Raw genomic sequence first — 13,769 nt, forward strand, 5'->3', positions numbered from 1 at the left:
GAGATGTGAGACAAGCAGCCGTAAGAAAACAGCGAGGCAACACTCTGGTGTGAAGCGATTTAATAATCAGCAGCTCCTGCTCTTATTTATTTGTTTGCTTTGCTTCCCATTGGTTTCCAACGTTCACCTAGATGACGTCGGCACGAAGCAAAAGTAACTGCCCCCCCCCCCGCCCACAAACGAACACGTCTTTCCCGCTTCGGTGAAGTGACTTTTCCAATTGTTAAATTATTAAAACGACTCTAGGTGAAAAAGCAGAAAAGCGTAGTCGTCGGGTATCGGCGGATAGCGATCGGTCAAAAACTGTAAATGCTACAGCTAAACCGTAAATTCTGGCACCTCTGATATATATATATATATATATACGTCCGATACATAACAGCCTCGTACTGTAGACGCTCATCTGATGAACACCGTCTGAGATTCAGACACTGAAAAATAGTGACTAATGTGTCATTCGTGCATGATTAGAAAATATTCACGCTAGAAATTGCCTGTGGGGTTTTACGCGGGGCGTCGAGCGGAAAGGTTTCGGGAAGCGCGTGTTATGACTCTCGTTACCCAAATGAACGTTAGAAGCATTTTTTGAGGACATTTGGCGTGTTTCTCTCCCTTCAAAGATCTAAATATTATTTAGATTTGCTCTGACAGGACTGATACGTGCCCATTTTTTTTTTTAAATATATAGATCCATTGCTAACAAGTCACACACACACACACACACACACACGAAAATGATTACAAAAGGTAGAGGACTCACTCTCGGCAAAGTGCTGCTTCTCACTGTAGTAATGCTGATCTGCAGGAAAGACTGAACACACACACACACACACACACACAGAAAGAGAGAGAGAGAGAGAGAAAGACACACACACACACACACACACACACACACAGAGAGAGAGAGCAAGAGAAACAGCCGTCAAAAACCAATATGGCTCTGCTTCTTCAGCTAAAATGAGGTGCGTGTGTCAAAACGAGTGTGTGAGTCAGGCGGTATCTCGTAGTCCGTGAGCTGGAGTTCGGTGTGTTTAAACTCGTGAAGAACTCGACACGGAGCTGATGAGTCGATTCAGGAGTCTTCGGAGATGTAAGCACTAACGTGTGCGGTGCATGATGGGGTTTTATAGGACCTCTGCTTCATACTCATGGACCTATGACCTTTCTCAGCTGGAGAGCTGGTCCAAACACACACACACACACACACATGCTGACAACTCCTTGATCTCTTCCTCTTGGTAGAGCTGCTGCACCCTCTGGTGGACACAAATCAAGGAAGCAGGACTCGAACCCACACACACACACACACACACACACACTATTACTTGTGTATAGTGTAAGTATAAAGAAATGTGCAGAGTCTCAGGTGCAGTGCCCTTTTCAGATATCTAGCTACCGACTGTGGCCCGTCTGCTATCATACGACAGTTTGCTCACATGTCAGTTTCCCCCGGCCCATTCCTCAATGTAAAGGGAACACCAGAGAACGGAAACGAAGGCCGAACGGTTACAGGAACCACGATGGCTATAGGGAAGGAGAGAGTGAATTTGACACACTTACCCGGTTCTCCTTTCTCATAAAACTGGAATGTGCCAATATCTGTGTCTGTAAAAGAGAGAGAGAGAGAGAAAGACATAATCCAGAGATTGAATTATCAGCATTTTTGACATTGGTGGAACAAACACACCTATTCAACACCGAGTAAAGCGAGGGAGCAAGGAAAAGGGAAGAATTTGGAAAGACAAACACACTGTGCTTTCTGATCAAGTTGTGAGAATAGTGCTGCTAGTTCAGGATGATGTTCCTCACACGGGACACCCGTATATCCAAGTGCAGCACTGCGGATACGGATGTTAAGCGTGCACCGGTTAAGACCTGAGGCTGAAAGTACGTTCACACATACAGCGACTCGCATTGACAACGTGACCGGAGATCACTCATTTTCAAAGAGACCTGGCGATTTCCAGCGACAGGAGCGACAGCGACCGTTGGAGACTAGATGTGGGCGTGTCCAGAGATTAAGTGGCAGGGGGGTGTAAACTTTTAAACAGGACGATTGGTGTAAATTGTTATTATTTTCTCTTCTGGGAGACGTGTAACGATCTTATTTGGCTACTGAAGGGCGGTACTGAATGGGAAAGAAAACAAGATCTTTAAACAAAATAATAACAATTTACACACGATCATCCTGTTCAAAAGTTTACACCCCCTCCCCCTGGCTCTTAACGTATCGCGTCGCCTTCTTGAGCATCGGTGAACGTTTGCACCTTGTGTAATAGTCGTGTACGAGTCCCTCGATGGATCTCGACATCATATAGACGCTGTTGGAACGGAGTCAAATACGCAGGAGATGCTGGAAAAGTAAAGAACGTGCAGGACCTGGAGGATTTTTGTGAAGAACAGTGGGCAGTTTAACTGCTCAGGACAAACAAGGGACTCGTGAAGAACTCTCACAGAACGTAAACACATCATGTCGTGGATCGTCCGGGTAACGACACACAGGATTGATAATCAAGCGCGTGTAAACTTTTCAACGGGGTAAGTTTTTATATACGGGAAGGGAATCGAATTAAAAACCTAAATACAACAGAACAGAAGTGTGGAAACGTTCCTAACTAACGATTGTGTGTGTGTGTGTGTGTGTAAGTAAAAGAGTGTACTTAAACGTGTGTGTTTCAAACTGCGAGACAGCGGTAGAGCAAAACAGTGTGAGATCTGTCAAATATTTACGTGTGACTCTGAAACTTTTCTCTGTGTGTGTGTGTGTGTGTGTGTGTGTTAAATACCTTGCACATTCAGACTGCTTCTTGAGGACCACAGGTTCAGCTCCGCTAAGCAGAACGCCATCGGATGACACGGAAGCCTTGGGAAGAGGGAGAGATGTTGAAAAGGACGTGAACAATGAGAGACAGAGATACACATCTCCCACTTGTATCACTCACAGAGCTTTTCACTCCAGATCTCAAACCCGCACACACACACACTTGACTACTCCGACTCAGGGATGGGGGTCACTGGGTTTGCGCGGTTCCTCTGTGCAGATAGTGTGAGCGTTCTCCTCATTTCCCCTTATACACAATCTCTGTCCTGACCTTTTCATTTCCATCGGACAGCTCGGTTGATTCAATTTGCCCCCGCGTTCTCGCGCTCCCGCCACCTTTTAAATCACGGCAACGGTGGTTGATTGCGTTCAGGATGGCGGAGGTAGACGGCAATTAAGAAGGAAGGGCAGGAGGAAAAAGGTGGGTCCAGTGAATGAGCGATGATAAACTTAATCTGGACCTTATTAAATAAGTGTTGGGGGAAGGGGGGAGGGAAGGACGAGTAAGGAAGACTCAAAGCTGCGGGCACAAGAGACTCGCATGCTAGCATGCTAATGTAGAGGGAGACAAGTAAAGCGAGAGGGTGATGTGAGGTGATGGATTGAGAAAGGTAAAGGGAGTATAAAAGAAGGATGAGAGCGTGTGGAACAGATAAGACTTTGATAACGACTCGGTTTCCTCAGACTTTAATTACGTTAGCGTTTATATCTGAGCGGGAGGCCGGACTCGGCCTGTGCTCGTTCTAAAACCTTTCATTAAATCGGAGATTCAGATTCAGATTTGTATTAAAAAAAAAAAAAAAATCCTGGTCGCACTTCTGTTCAGAACAGAGTCCTTCAAGGTCGTTTCAAGCCACGGCAAAGAGTATAATCTGCAGTAAGTAATACTTGAAAATACATCACTAGTCTTCCAGAAGTTGTTTATGTAAGGAATAACACACGACAGAGTAAACCGTGATATGAAAATGATCGTGTTATTCTGATTACGCTACAGCGATTTTTGCCAACAATTCCAATATCTCACGGGGTATAACCCCGGTGTCCTGCCGAAATTCCCCCATTGGCCCTTCTCTATCATGTTCCCCTAATAATCTCCATCTCTGAACTGGCTACATCACTCTCCTCTCATCTCCACTAATAGCTGGTGTGTGGAGGACGTTCTGGAGCACTATGGTGGACGCTACACACTAGTGGTGGATGAGGAAACCCCCACCCCCCCTTTTTTTTTTTTTTTTTTTTTTTTTTACACGAAAGCTTCAAGTGCGGTTAATTATTTGTCGTGCTGTACGTGCAAACAGACGACTGATTGAAGCCGTGGGCTGCGTCCCAAACCGCGTACTTACCTGCTATATAGTAGCTGAGATACATGTATATCTCCTACTATATACTGTAGCAGGTAAGTACGCGGTTTGGGACGCAGCCGTGCTCTCTCGTTTGCCGGAGAACGGTTGAGCGCTGCCGTGTGTGTACGTGTCCTGTCGCACAATGCGGTGAAAACTCTCACACGACGTTAATAGTGTGATTAAGGTGTGTACGTGTCTGTAACGCACGTCCATAATGCGACTAAAACAGGAATACTCCACGCGTCTTAATTCCGTTTGTGTTTACTTCGAGTATGACTTTAAACAGATTAAGGTCATCAGTAATCTCTTTTTACATGCTAGTTTCTTAATCAGAGTATCGTCTTAATCGGGTTCATATCGGATTATTGTCGTCCATGTAAACGTACTGATTGATGGTGTAACATGATTACACATGTTTGTGTTAAGTTTTAGCAGGTGATTTGATCATGCCACAGGTTTCAACTTTACACTGTTAAACAACATAGTTTTTGTCCTCACGTTTTGCTGGTGACGTTACTCTGGGTCTGCGTGTGTGTGTGTGTGTGTGTGTGTGTGTGTGCGAGATGTGCAAGGTGAGCGAGGTTTGAACGTTGTCACATAAGCGCGTGTGTGTTGTGATCAGTGAAGGTTCAGAATGGCGGCAGTGATCTTTGAACCCTTCTCCGGTTTCTTCGGGCTAATTTGAGAAGGATGAGAGACGGGCGCCATGTGTTGCAAAAGCCTGCGGCGATACACTTCAAACAGCGGAGACTTGCCGTAGCTACATTTCGGGTTTATTTTTTATTTTTAAAATTTTTTTTATTAGTCTAATTAACTTTCTAACTGGCTTGAAAACGAGATGCGAGATGTGATGGTGAACCAAAAGAACACACACTCTCAGTCAAGAGCAGGCCTGTCCATTGAGAGTGATGTTCATACAGGCATCATGGTGTTCATTCACACACACGCACACACACACACACACACACACACACACTTAACGTATATCTTTCTCACACACACTGTAAGAGAACAGGCCTGTCGGGAACAGATGACGAGCTGCTTCAAAGAAACACTCGTGTTTTTCACCCCAAGCACACGCTAATTACACCTTTCACTCTTCAAACTCAGACAGCCTGTCTCAATGAGATGACCTTGGCATGGACAGAGAGAAAACCTGAACGTCCACACACACACACACACACACACACACACAGACACACACAGACACGCATGACTATCATGGTAGTTGTGTTCTGCTGTGTTCCCCGCCCATCATATACTCCTAAAGGTGTGCAAACTTCAATCTAAGTCTCTATAAAAAAATCTGGCATTGGTGTACCGTTTATTCATTTATTCACACACGAGCACGACTGCTCCGTTCACATCACCAAGACGACCAAAAAGATCATTCGCTTTTCCTCTTTCTTTCTTTCAGCATAAACTACTTCAAACTTTTTTTTTTTCTTTTTTCCCTTGTCTTCCTATACTAGGGATGTAAACGAATACGTTATTAGAAATGAACAGACTAAACAAATGTAAATTTTTTAATTGTAAAAATGTTGTTTTTTTTAATAAAAGCTTGCCAGCAAGCACTACATCACCAACATTAAACACGTGCATCAAATCTCCAGAACTACACACATCTCCAAAACTACACACATCTCCAGAAATACACAAATCTCCAGAAATACACACATCTCCAAAACTACACACATCTCCAAAACTACACACATCTGCAGAACTACACAAATCTCCAAAACTACACACATCTGCAAAACTACACACATGTACACAAATCTCCAGAACTACACAAATCTACACAAATCTCCAAAACTACACAAATCTCCAAAACTACACACATCTACACAAATCTCCAGAACTACACAAATCTACACAAATCTCCAGAACTACACAAATCTACACAAATCTCCAAAACTACACAAATCTCCAGAACTACACACATCTCCAGAACTACACACATCTCCAGAACTACACACATGTACACAAATCTCCAGAACTACACAAATCTACACAAATCTCCAAAACTACACAAATCTCCAAAACTACACACATCTACACAAATCTCCAGAACTACACAAATCTACACAAATCTCCAGAACTACACAAATCTACACAAATCTCCAAAACTACACAAATCTCCAGAACTACACACATCTCCAGAACTACACACATCTCCAGAACTACACACATCTGCAAAACTACACACATGTACACAAATCTCCAAAACTACACAAATCTCCAAAACTACACACATCTACACAAATCTCCAGAACTACACAAATCTACACAAATCTCCAAAACTACACAAATCTCCAGAACTACACACATCTCCAGAACTACACAAATCTCCAAAACTACACACATCTGCAAAACTACACACATCTACACAAATCTCCAGAACTACACAAATCTACACAAATCTCCAGAACTACACAAATCTACACAAATCTCCAGAAATACACAAATCTCCAGAACTACACAAATCTACACAAATCTCCAGAAATACACAAATCTCCAGAACTGCACAAATCTCCAGAACTACAAATCTCCAGAACTACACACATCTACACAAATCTCCAGAACTACACAAATCTACACAAATCTCCAAAACTACACAAATCTCCAGAACTACACACATCTACACAAATCTCCAGAACTACACAAATCTACACAAATCTCCAAAACTGCACAAATCTCCAGAACTACACAAATCTTCAGAACTACACAAATCTCCAAAACTACACACATCTACACAAATCTCCAAAACTACACAAATCTACACAAATCTCCAAAACTACACAAATCTCCAGAACTACACAAATCTCCAGAACTACACACATCTACACAAATCTCCAGAACTACACAAATCTACACAAATCTCCAGAACTACACAAATCTACACAAATCTCCAAAACTACACAAATCTCCAAAACTACACACATCTGCAAAACTACACACATCTCCAGAACTACACAAATCTACACAAATCTCCAGAAATACACAAATCTCCAGAACTGCACAAATCTCCAGAACTACAAATCTCCAGAACTACACACATCTACACAAATCTCCAGAACTACACAAATCTACACAAATCTCCAAAACTGCACAAATCTCCAGAACTACACAAATCTTCAGAACTACACAAATCTCCAAAACTACACACATCTACACAAATCTCCAGAACTACACAAATCTACACAAATCTCCAGAACTACACAAATCTTCAGAACTACACAAATCTCCAGAACTACAAATCTCCAGAACTACACACATCTAAAAACTCTATAGATTATATAAACTCTATAGCTCTATAAACCCTGTTCTGTCTCCATAGCTCTGCAATATTTTAGTCTTTAATTTATTTATTCATTTTCATATGGTTCATTTTCATATGGTTCATTTACATGTGATTCATTTACATGTGATTCATTTTCATATGGTTCATTTACATGTGATTCATTTACATGTGATTCATTTTCATGAGATTCATATTCAAGTGATACATTTTCATGTGATTCATTTACGTATGATTCATTTACATGTGAAACATTTTCATGAGATTCATTTTCATGTGATTCATATTCCAGTGATACATTTTCATGTGATTCATTTACGTATGATAGCTCTGCAATATTTTAAAGCGGAAACTGCACATCGTACACACTCTCTGTGCTTACACGTTCCCGTTGTTTGTCGTGGCCGACGTAAATGGAAACACGACTTGCCTTTTCCATCAGAAACTCGGCTTCAAAACAAACACAACGTCAAGTTACAAACTGCAACCCTGGCAACCTGCTCACAGGACAAAGACCAGGTTCATTAACAGGATTAACATGAACAGGAGGCACACTATTCCTTTTTTGGGGTGGGGGGGGTTATTGTGTGGTTTGCTCCAGTAGCCCGACCTAATCACTGCCTTACTGCATTCTGAACAAACAAAAGAAATATGCTTTCATTTATAAAGCTCCATATATAGCACGACTCCGCCGGGTCTCCAAAAAATAATAAATTAATGCATTTTATTCTTATATGAACATTTGCCATAACTATTCAATGAAAACCATCTTGAAAAATCATATATGATATGATATATGATATATGTCTCATCATTGGAGTAAATTCTGATCTTTCTGGAATGCAAACAATGGACGTTGTCTCGGAAACATATAAACACAGGAAAGAGATTTTAAGCGTGGGAATTTATCCCTATTGAGCGAGCCGGTGGTGACGGTGGTGAGGAAAAACTCCCTAAGAGGATATGAGGAAGAAACCTTGAGAGGAACCAGACTCAGAAGGGAACCCGTCCTCATCTGGGTAACGACGGATATAATATTGTGCAACAATAAAAGGTTGCAATGAATGATGACTAAAACATAGTGAATAAACCTTATACAACTGACTAATTTGAGCTTTAGTAAACAAATAAAACCTTTAACGAACCCCCTTTCTTTCTCTATCTATCTATCTCATACAGCTCTCACCCCTTTCTTTCATTTGCTCTTGCTTCTTTCTTTCTCTCCATCTGTCCGTCCTCCTTTGTTTCACTAGCACGGTGGTTTTCTATTCAGTGACGGTCACTCAGTTGCCCCTCCCTCTTTTTTTGTCCTGAGGGTGTGCAAACTTTTGGGCTTGACCAAAAAAAAAAAATTTTCTTTACAATTTTGTCGTTTTTGGTGTATTGTTTATTCGTCTTTTCCTTCGTGGGCACGATTCACCTCACCGAAGGCTAGCAGACGCAACGACACTGAAGCGCTAATGATAAATATTTCTCGCTTTGAAACAGAGAGAGCAAAAGGTTTTCTTCTTCTCAACTCGTTTCAGGAGAAATTGGGTTTTTCTTCACGCTTAAAAGAGAAGGCGGGAGGAAACGCTGACTCATCCTTAAAGCTTCTGGAGGGGGAAAAAAAAATAAACAGATGAAAGGATCCTCTTATGTCAGTAAACTTGTTAAGAGCAGGTGCTGCTGCTAGCGCTTTTGGCTTGCCGGTTTTATTCGGCCATTTTCCTGTGGTGAAGGAGGTTTTTTTTTTTTTTTAAACACGGGAAAGAGTAGAGGAGATGGAAGAGAGGCAAAAGTTTGTCTCAGGGTTTTCTCTCATTTTATTTAGACATCCAGCAGGCCGGGCCATGGCTACAGATAAGACTTAGCATGCTCAGCAACGCTAGTGTGTTAGCGTCCTCTGTGCTAACTGGCCTGTCACGCTAACTGGCCTGAAAGGTGAAGAGAGCTGCTGTTCTGCTGGCAGACGCAATTTCACTGCCGGGATTTCGCTTCTTTTCTACAGACATCAGCGGTTTGTTCCTAATGGACGGATGGACTGTAGGATGGACGGATGAGAGAGAGAGAGAGAGAAAAAAAATGGATGGACAGAGAGAATCTGAAGAAGATTTTTTTTGTTTGCTATAAACCCTTTGGCCTCTTTTTAAAAAATTTCCAACCTTCCATCTTAATTTTTTTTACTCTCCCACTCCCCTCCACCCTTTTCTTTCTTTCCTTCCACATGTTTTTCATTTGCTACCCTCCTTTCTTTCATTTGTTCCAGCGTCTTTCTTTCTCTCCTTTCTTCTGACTTTTCTTTTTAACTTGTTCGCATTTGCTCGAGCTTCTTATTTTTCTCTCCCTTTCTTTCTTGCACTCATTGTCTTTTGCATTTTCTTTTTTTAATGAATTGATGAATTCTATCGTTCATTTATTCATTCATTCTTCCATTTTCTTTCGTGTCCATTTTTCTTCCTGCCTTTCTTTCAGTCTCTCTCTTTCGCTCGTTTATCCCTTCTTACTTTCTAGCTTTCTTTATTTCGCATTTGTGTCTTTTTCTTTCTGTCTTTCTTTCTTTCCTGTCCATTTTTCTCTCCTTCTTTCTTATGTGTCCATTCTTTCGTCCTGCCTTTCTTTCAGTCTCTGTCTCACTTTCTTTCCTTCACTCATTTCTTTGTTTCTCACTTGTGTCCTTTTTCTTCCGGTCTGTCTTTCCTGTCCATTTTTCTTCCATTTCTTTCAGTCTTTCTCTCTCTCTCACTTTCTTTTGTTCTTTCACTCATTTTATCCCTTCTTACTTTCTATCTTTATTTCTTTGTTTCACACTTGTGTCCTTTTTCTTTGTCTGTCTTTCTTTCATTCATGTTTATTTTTCTTCTCTTTCTTTCAGTCTCTCTCTCTCTCGCCTTTCTTTTTTTCCTATGTTCTGTCTTTAACATTCTTTCTTTCCCTCATTTCTGCCTTTCACTTTCTTTCTTTCCCTCATTTCTGCCTTTCACTTTTTTCTTTCCCTCATTTCTGTCTTTCACTTTCTTTCTTTCCCTCATTTCTGTCTTTCACTTTCTTTCTTTCCCTCATTTCTGTCTTTCACTTTCTTTCTTTCCCTCATTTCTTTCACTTTCTTTCTTTCCCTCATTTCTGTCTTTCACTTTCTTTCTTTCCCTCATTTCTTTCACTTTCTTTCTTTCCCTCATTTCTGTCTTTCACTTTCTTTCTTTCCCTCATTTCTTTCACTTTCTTTCTTTCCCTCATTTCTGTCTTTCACTTTCTTTCCTTCCCTCATTTGTCTTTCACTTTCTTTCTTTCCCTCATTTCTGTCTTTCACTTTCTTTCTTTCCCTCATTTCTTTCACTTTCTTTCTTTCCCTCATTTCTGTCTTTCACTTTCTTTCTTTCCCTCATTTCTTTCACTTTCTTTCTTTCCCTCATTTCTGTCTTTCACTTTCTTTCTTTCCCTCATTTGTCTTTCACTTTCTTTCTTTCCCTCATTTCTGTCTTTCACTTTCTTTCTTTCCCTCATTTCTTTCACTTTCTTTCTTTCCCTCATTTCTGTCTTTCACTTTCTTTCTTTCCCTCATTTGTCTTTCACTTTCTTTCTTTCCCTCATTTCTTTCACTTTCTTTCTTTCCCTCATTTCTGTCTTTCACTTTCTTTCTTTCCCTCATTTCTGTCTTTCACTTTCTTTCTTTCCCTCATTTGTCTTTCACTTTCTTTCTTTCCCTCATTTCTTTCACTTTCTTTCTTTCCCTCATTTCTTTCACTTTCTTTCTTTCCCTCATTTCTGTCTTTCACTTTCTTTCTTTCCCTCATTTGTCTTTCACTTTCTTTCTTTCCCTCATTTGTCTTTCACTTTCTTTCTTTCCCTCATTTCTGTCTTTTACTTTCTTTCTTTCCCTCATTTGTCTTTCACTTTCTTTCTTTCCCTCATTTCTGTCTTTCACTTTCTTTCTTTATTTCTTTCACTTTCTTTCTTTCCTTCATTTGTCTTCCACTTTCTTTCTTTCCCTCATTTGTCTTTCACTTTCTTTCTTTCCCTCATTTCTGCCTTTCACTTTCTTTCTTTCCCTCATTTCTCTCTCTCGCCGTCTTTCTTTCCTATGCTCATTTTTATCCCTTCTTTCTTTTTCTTTCGTTCTTCCATCATTCATTTTTTCTTTGCTTTTTTCTTTCTCACCCTTGTCTCTCTCTCTCTCCCCATTTCGTTTCTTATTCTTACTTTTTAAACTGTATCAGAGTTTACACTCCATTACAGCCTCTTGTTTAAATCCCACACTCTCTATCTCTACCTGACCCGACCCGAGAGAAAGAAAAAAACAAAAACAAAAGGTGTGTGTGTGTGTGTGTGTGTGGGGGTTGGGCATGGGGCCCTCTGTCTGTCTGATCTCTGTCCTTGAAGACTGCGGCTGGTCGACAGCGTTGAGGATTAACTAACCAAAGAAGCAACGGAGAACACTTTAAGAGACGGACTAAAGTAGAACCTATAGTGGTACACTTTTTTTTTTTTTGTATACCGGTACTGCTTCCGAACTTTCATAAACTTTGACATATAAAAAATGTCTCACTGCAAACGTATGCAAGACTTTTTTATGTTTACACAATACAAACAATTTCATAGACAATATGGTGGCACAAAAAAAACAGATCAAATGAAGGAAAAAAGTAGTCCCTGGAAAAGCATTCACCCCATTACGGGGAGATCGGGAGTTTGATCATCCGTGGCCAGGCTCGCTGGGTGAGAGGGACAGCGTACTCTCTCCCCTGTCAATCACAGAGACACTGGCCACGTGTGCGCACCTGTGAGTTCATGTATGTGGAAGAGGGCAGATAGCGCTCCTCTCCGTGTTCCACTGCCCTGTGATGCAGCAGGAGCAGCAGTTCGAGAAGATGCAGGTGGTTGGCTTCATGCGTCTCAGAGGAAGCACGTGTTAGCCTTCACATTCCCACGGTTGTAGCTGGTGTATGACAGGGGAGAGGTGGGTGGTGGGTGGGAATTGCTAAACGAGTAAACGGAGGAGAGAACGTGATGATCCTTCCAGACAGAGGAAGAACTGGAACAGACTGGACATGAATGCATTCATTGAGGGAAAGAGAAAGAATGCAGCTTCTGCTGATAGTGGAGATTTTCTTTCATTTTATTCTCCTTCGGTCTATCCTCCTTGGTTTCTCCACTCTTCTTTCTTTCCATCTGTCCATCCATCTTTAGCTTCCCTCCTCTCCTTTATTTCATCATTCACTTGTTTAGCTTGTGCTTCTCATTCTGTTCACTTCTTTCTGCCTTTCACTTTCTTTCTTTCCCTCAGTTCTGCCTTTCACTTTCTTTCTTTCCCTCAGTTCTGCCTTTCACTTTCTTTCTTTCCCTCAGTTCTGCCTTTCACTTTCTTTCTTTCCCTCAGTTCTGCCTTTCACTTTCTTTCTTTCCCTCAGTTCTGCCGTTCACTTTCTTTCTTTCCCTCAGTTCTGCCTTTCACTTTCTTTCTTTCCCTCAGTTCTGCCTTTCACTTTCTTTCTTTCCCTCAGTTCTGCCTTTCACTTTCTTTCTTTCCCTCAGTTCTGCCGTTCACTTTCTTTCTTTCCCTCAGTTCTGCCTTTCACTTTCTTTCTTTCCCTCAGTTCTGCCGTTCACTTTCTTTCTTTCCCTCAGTTCTGCTTTTCACTTTCTTTCTTTCCCTCAGTTCTGCTTTTCACTTTTTCTTTCCCTCAGTTCTGCTTTTCACTTTTTCTTTCCCTCAGTTCTGCCTTTCACTTTCTTTCTTTCCCTCAGTTCTGCTTTTCACTTTTTCTTTCCCTCAGTTCTGCCTTTCACTTTCTTTCTTTCCCTCAGTTCTGCTTTTCACTTTCTTTCTTTCCCTCAGTTCTGCTTTTCACTTTTTCTTTCCCTCAGTTCTGCCTTTCACTTTCTTTCTTTCCCTCAGTTCTGCCGTTCACTTTCTTTCTTTCCCTCAGTTCTGCCGTTCACTTTCTTTCTTTCCCTCAGTTCTGCTTTTCACTTTCTTTCTTTCCCTCAGTTCTGCTTTTCACTTTTTCTTTCCCTCAGTTCTGCTTTTCACTTTCTTTCTTTCCCTCAGTTCTGCCTTTCACTTTCTTTCTTTCCCTCAGTTCTTTCATTCATGTTCTTTCTTTCTTTCCCTCTGTCGTTCACTTTCTTTCTTTCCCTCAGTTCTGTCGTTCACTTTCTTTCCCTCAGTTCTTTCGTTCACGTTCTTTCTTTCCCACAGTTCTGTCGTTCACTTTCTTTCTTTCCCTCAGTTCTGCCTTTAACTTTCTGTCTTTCCCTCCGTTTTGTCATTCACTTTCTTTCTTTCCCTCAGTTCTGTCGTTCACTTTCTTTCTTTCCCTCTGTT

At 41.2% G+C, this 13,769-nt stretch overlaps 1 protein-coding gene across 6 annotated transcripts in view; it reads right to left on the bottom strand.

The window, feature by feature from the left end:
* wdpcp (WD repeat containing planar cell polarity effector) overlaps positions 1-13,769 on the bottom strand; it is an 83,647-nt gene that overhangs the window by 52,748 nt on the left and 17,130 nt on the right. For 5 of the 6 annotated variants that reach the window (XR_008386752.1, XR_008386753.1, XM_053632675.1 and 2 more), the window contains exons 1-3: positions 2,787-3,072; positions 1,561-1,605; positions 761-811 (exon numbers count right to left, since the gene is read on the bottom strand). Coding sequence is in view for 4 of the 6 variants with exons in the window: in XM_053632675.1 (XP_053488650.1) it covers positions 761-811; positions 1,561-1,605; positions 2,787-2,922 (232 nt within the window). In the remaining 2 variants the exon portion in view is untranslated. Of the gene's footprint in view, positions 1-760; positions 812-1,560; positions 1,606-2,786; positions 3,073-13,769 lie in introns of those variants that run through there. The other variant, XM_053632676.1, reaches the window with a different exon arrangement.

The sequence above is a fragment of the Ictalurus furcatus genome, chromosome 9 (assembly GCF_023375685.1).
Source record: "Ictalurus furcatus strain D&B chromosome 9, Billie_1.0, whole genome shotgun sequence".
Taxonomy (NCBI): domain Eukaryota; kingdom Metazoa; phylum Chordata; class Actinopteri; order Siluriformes; family Ictaluridae; genus Ictalurus; species Ictalurus furcatus.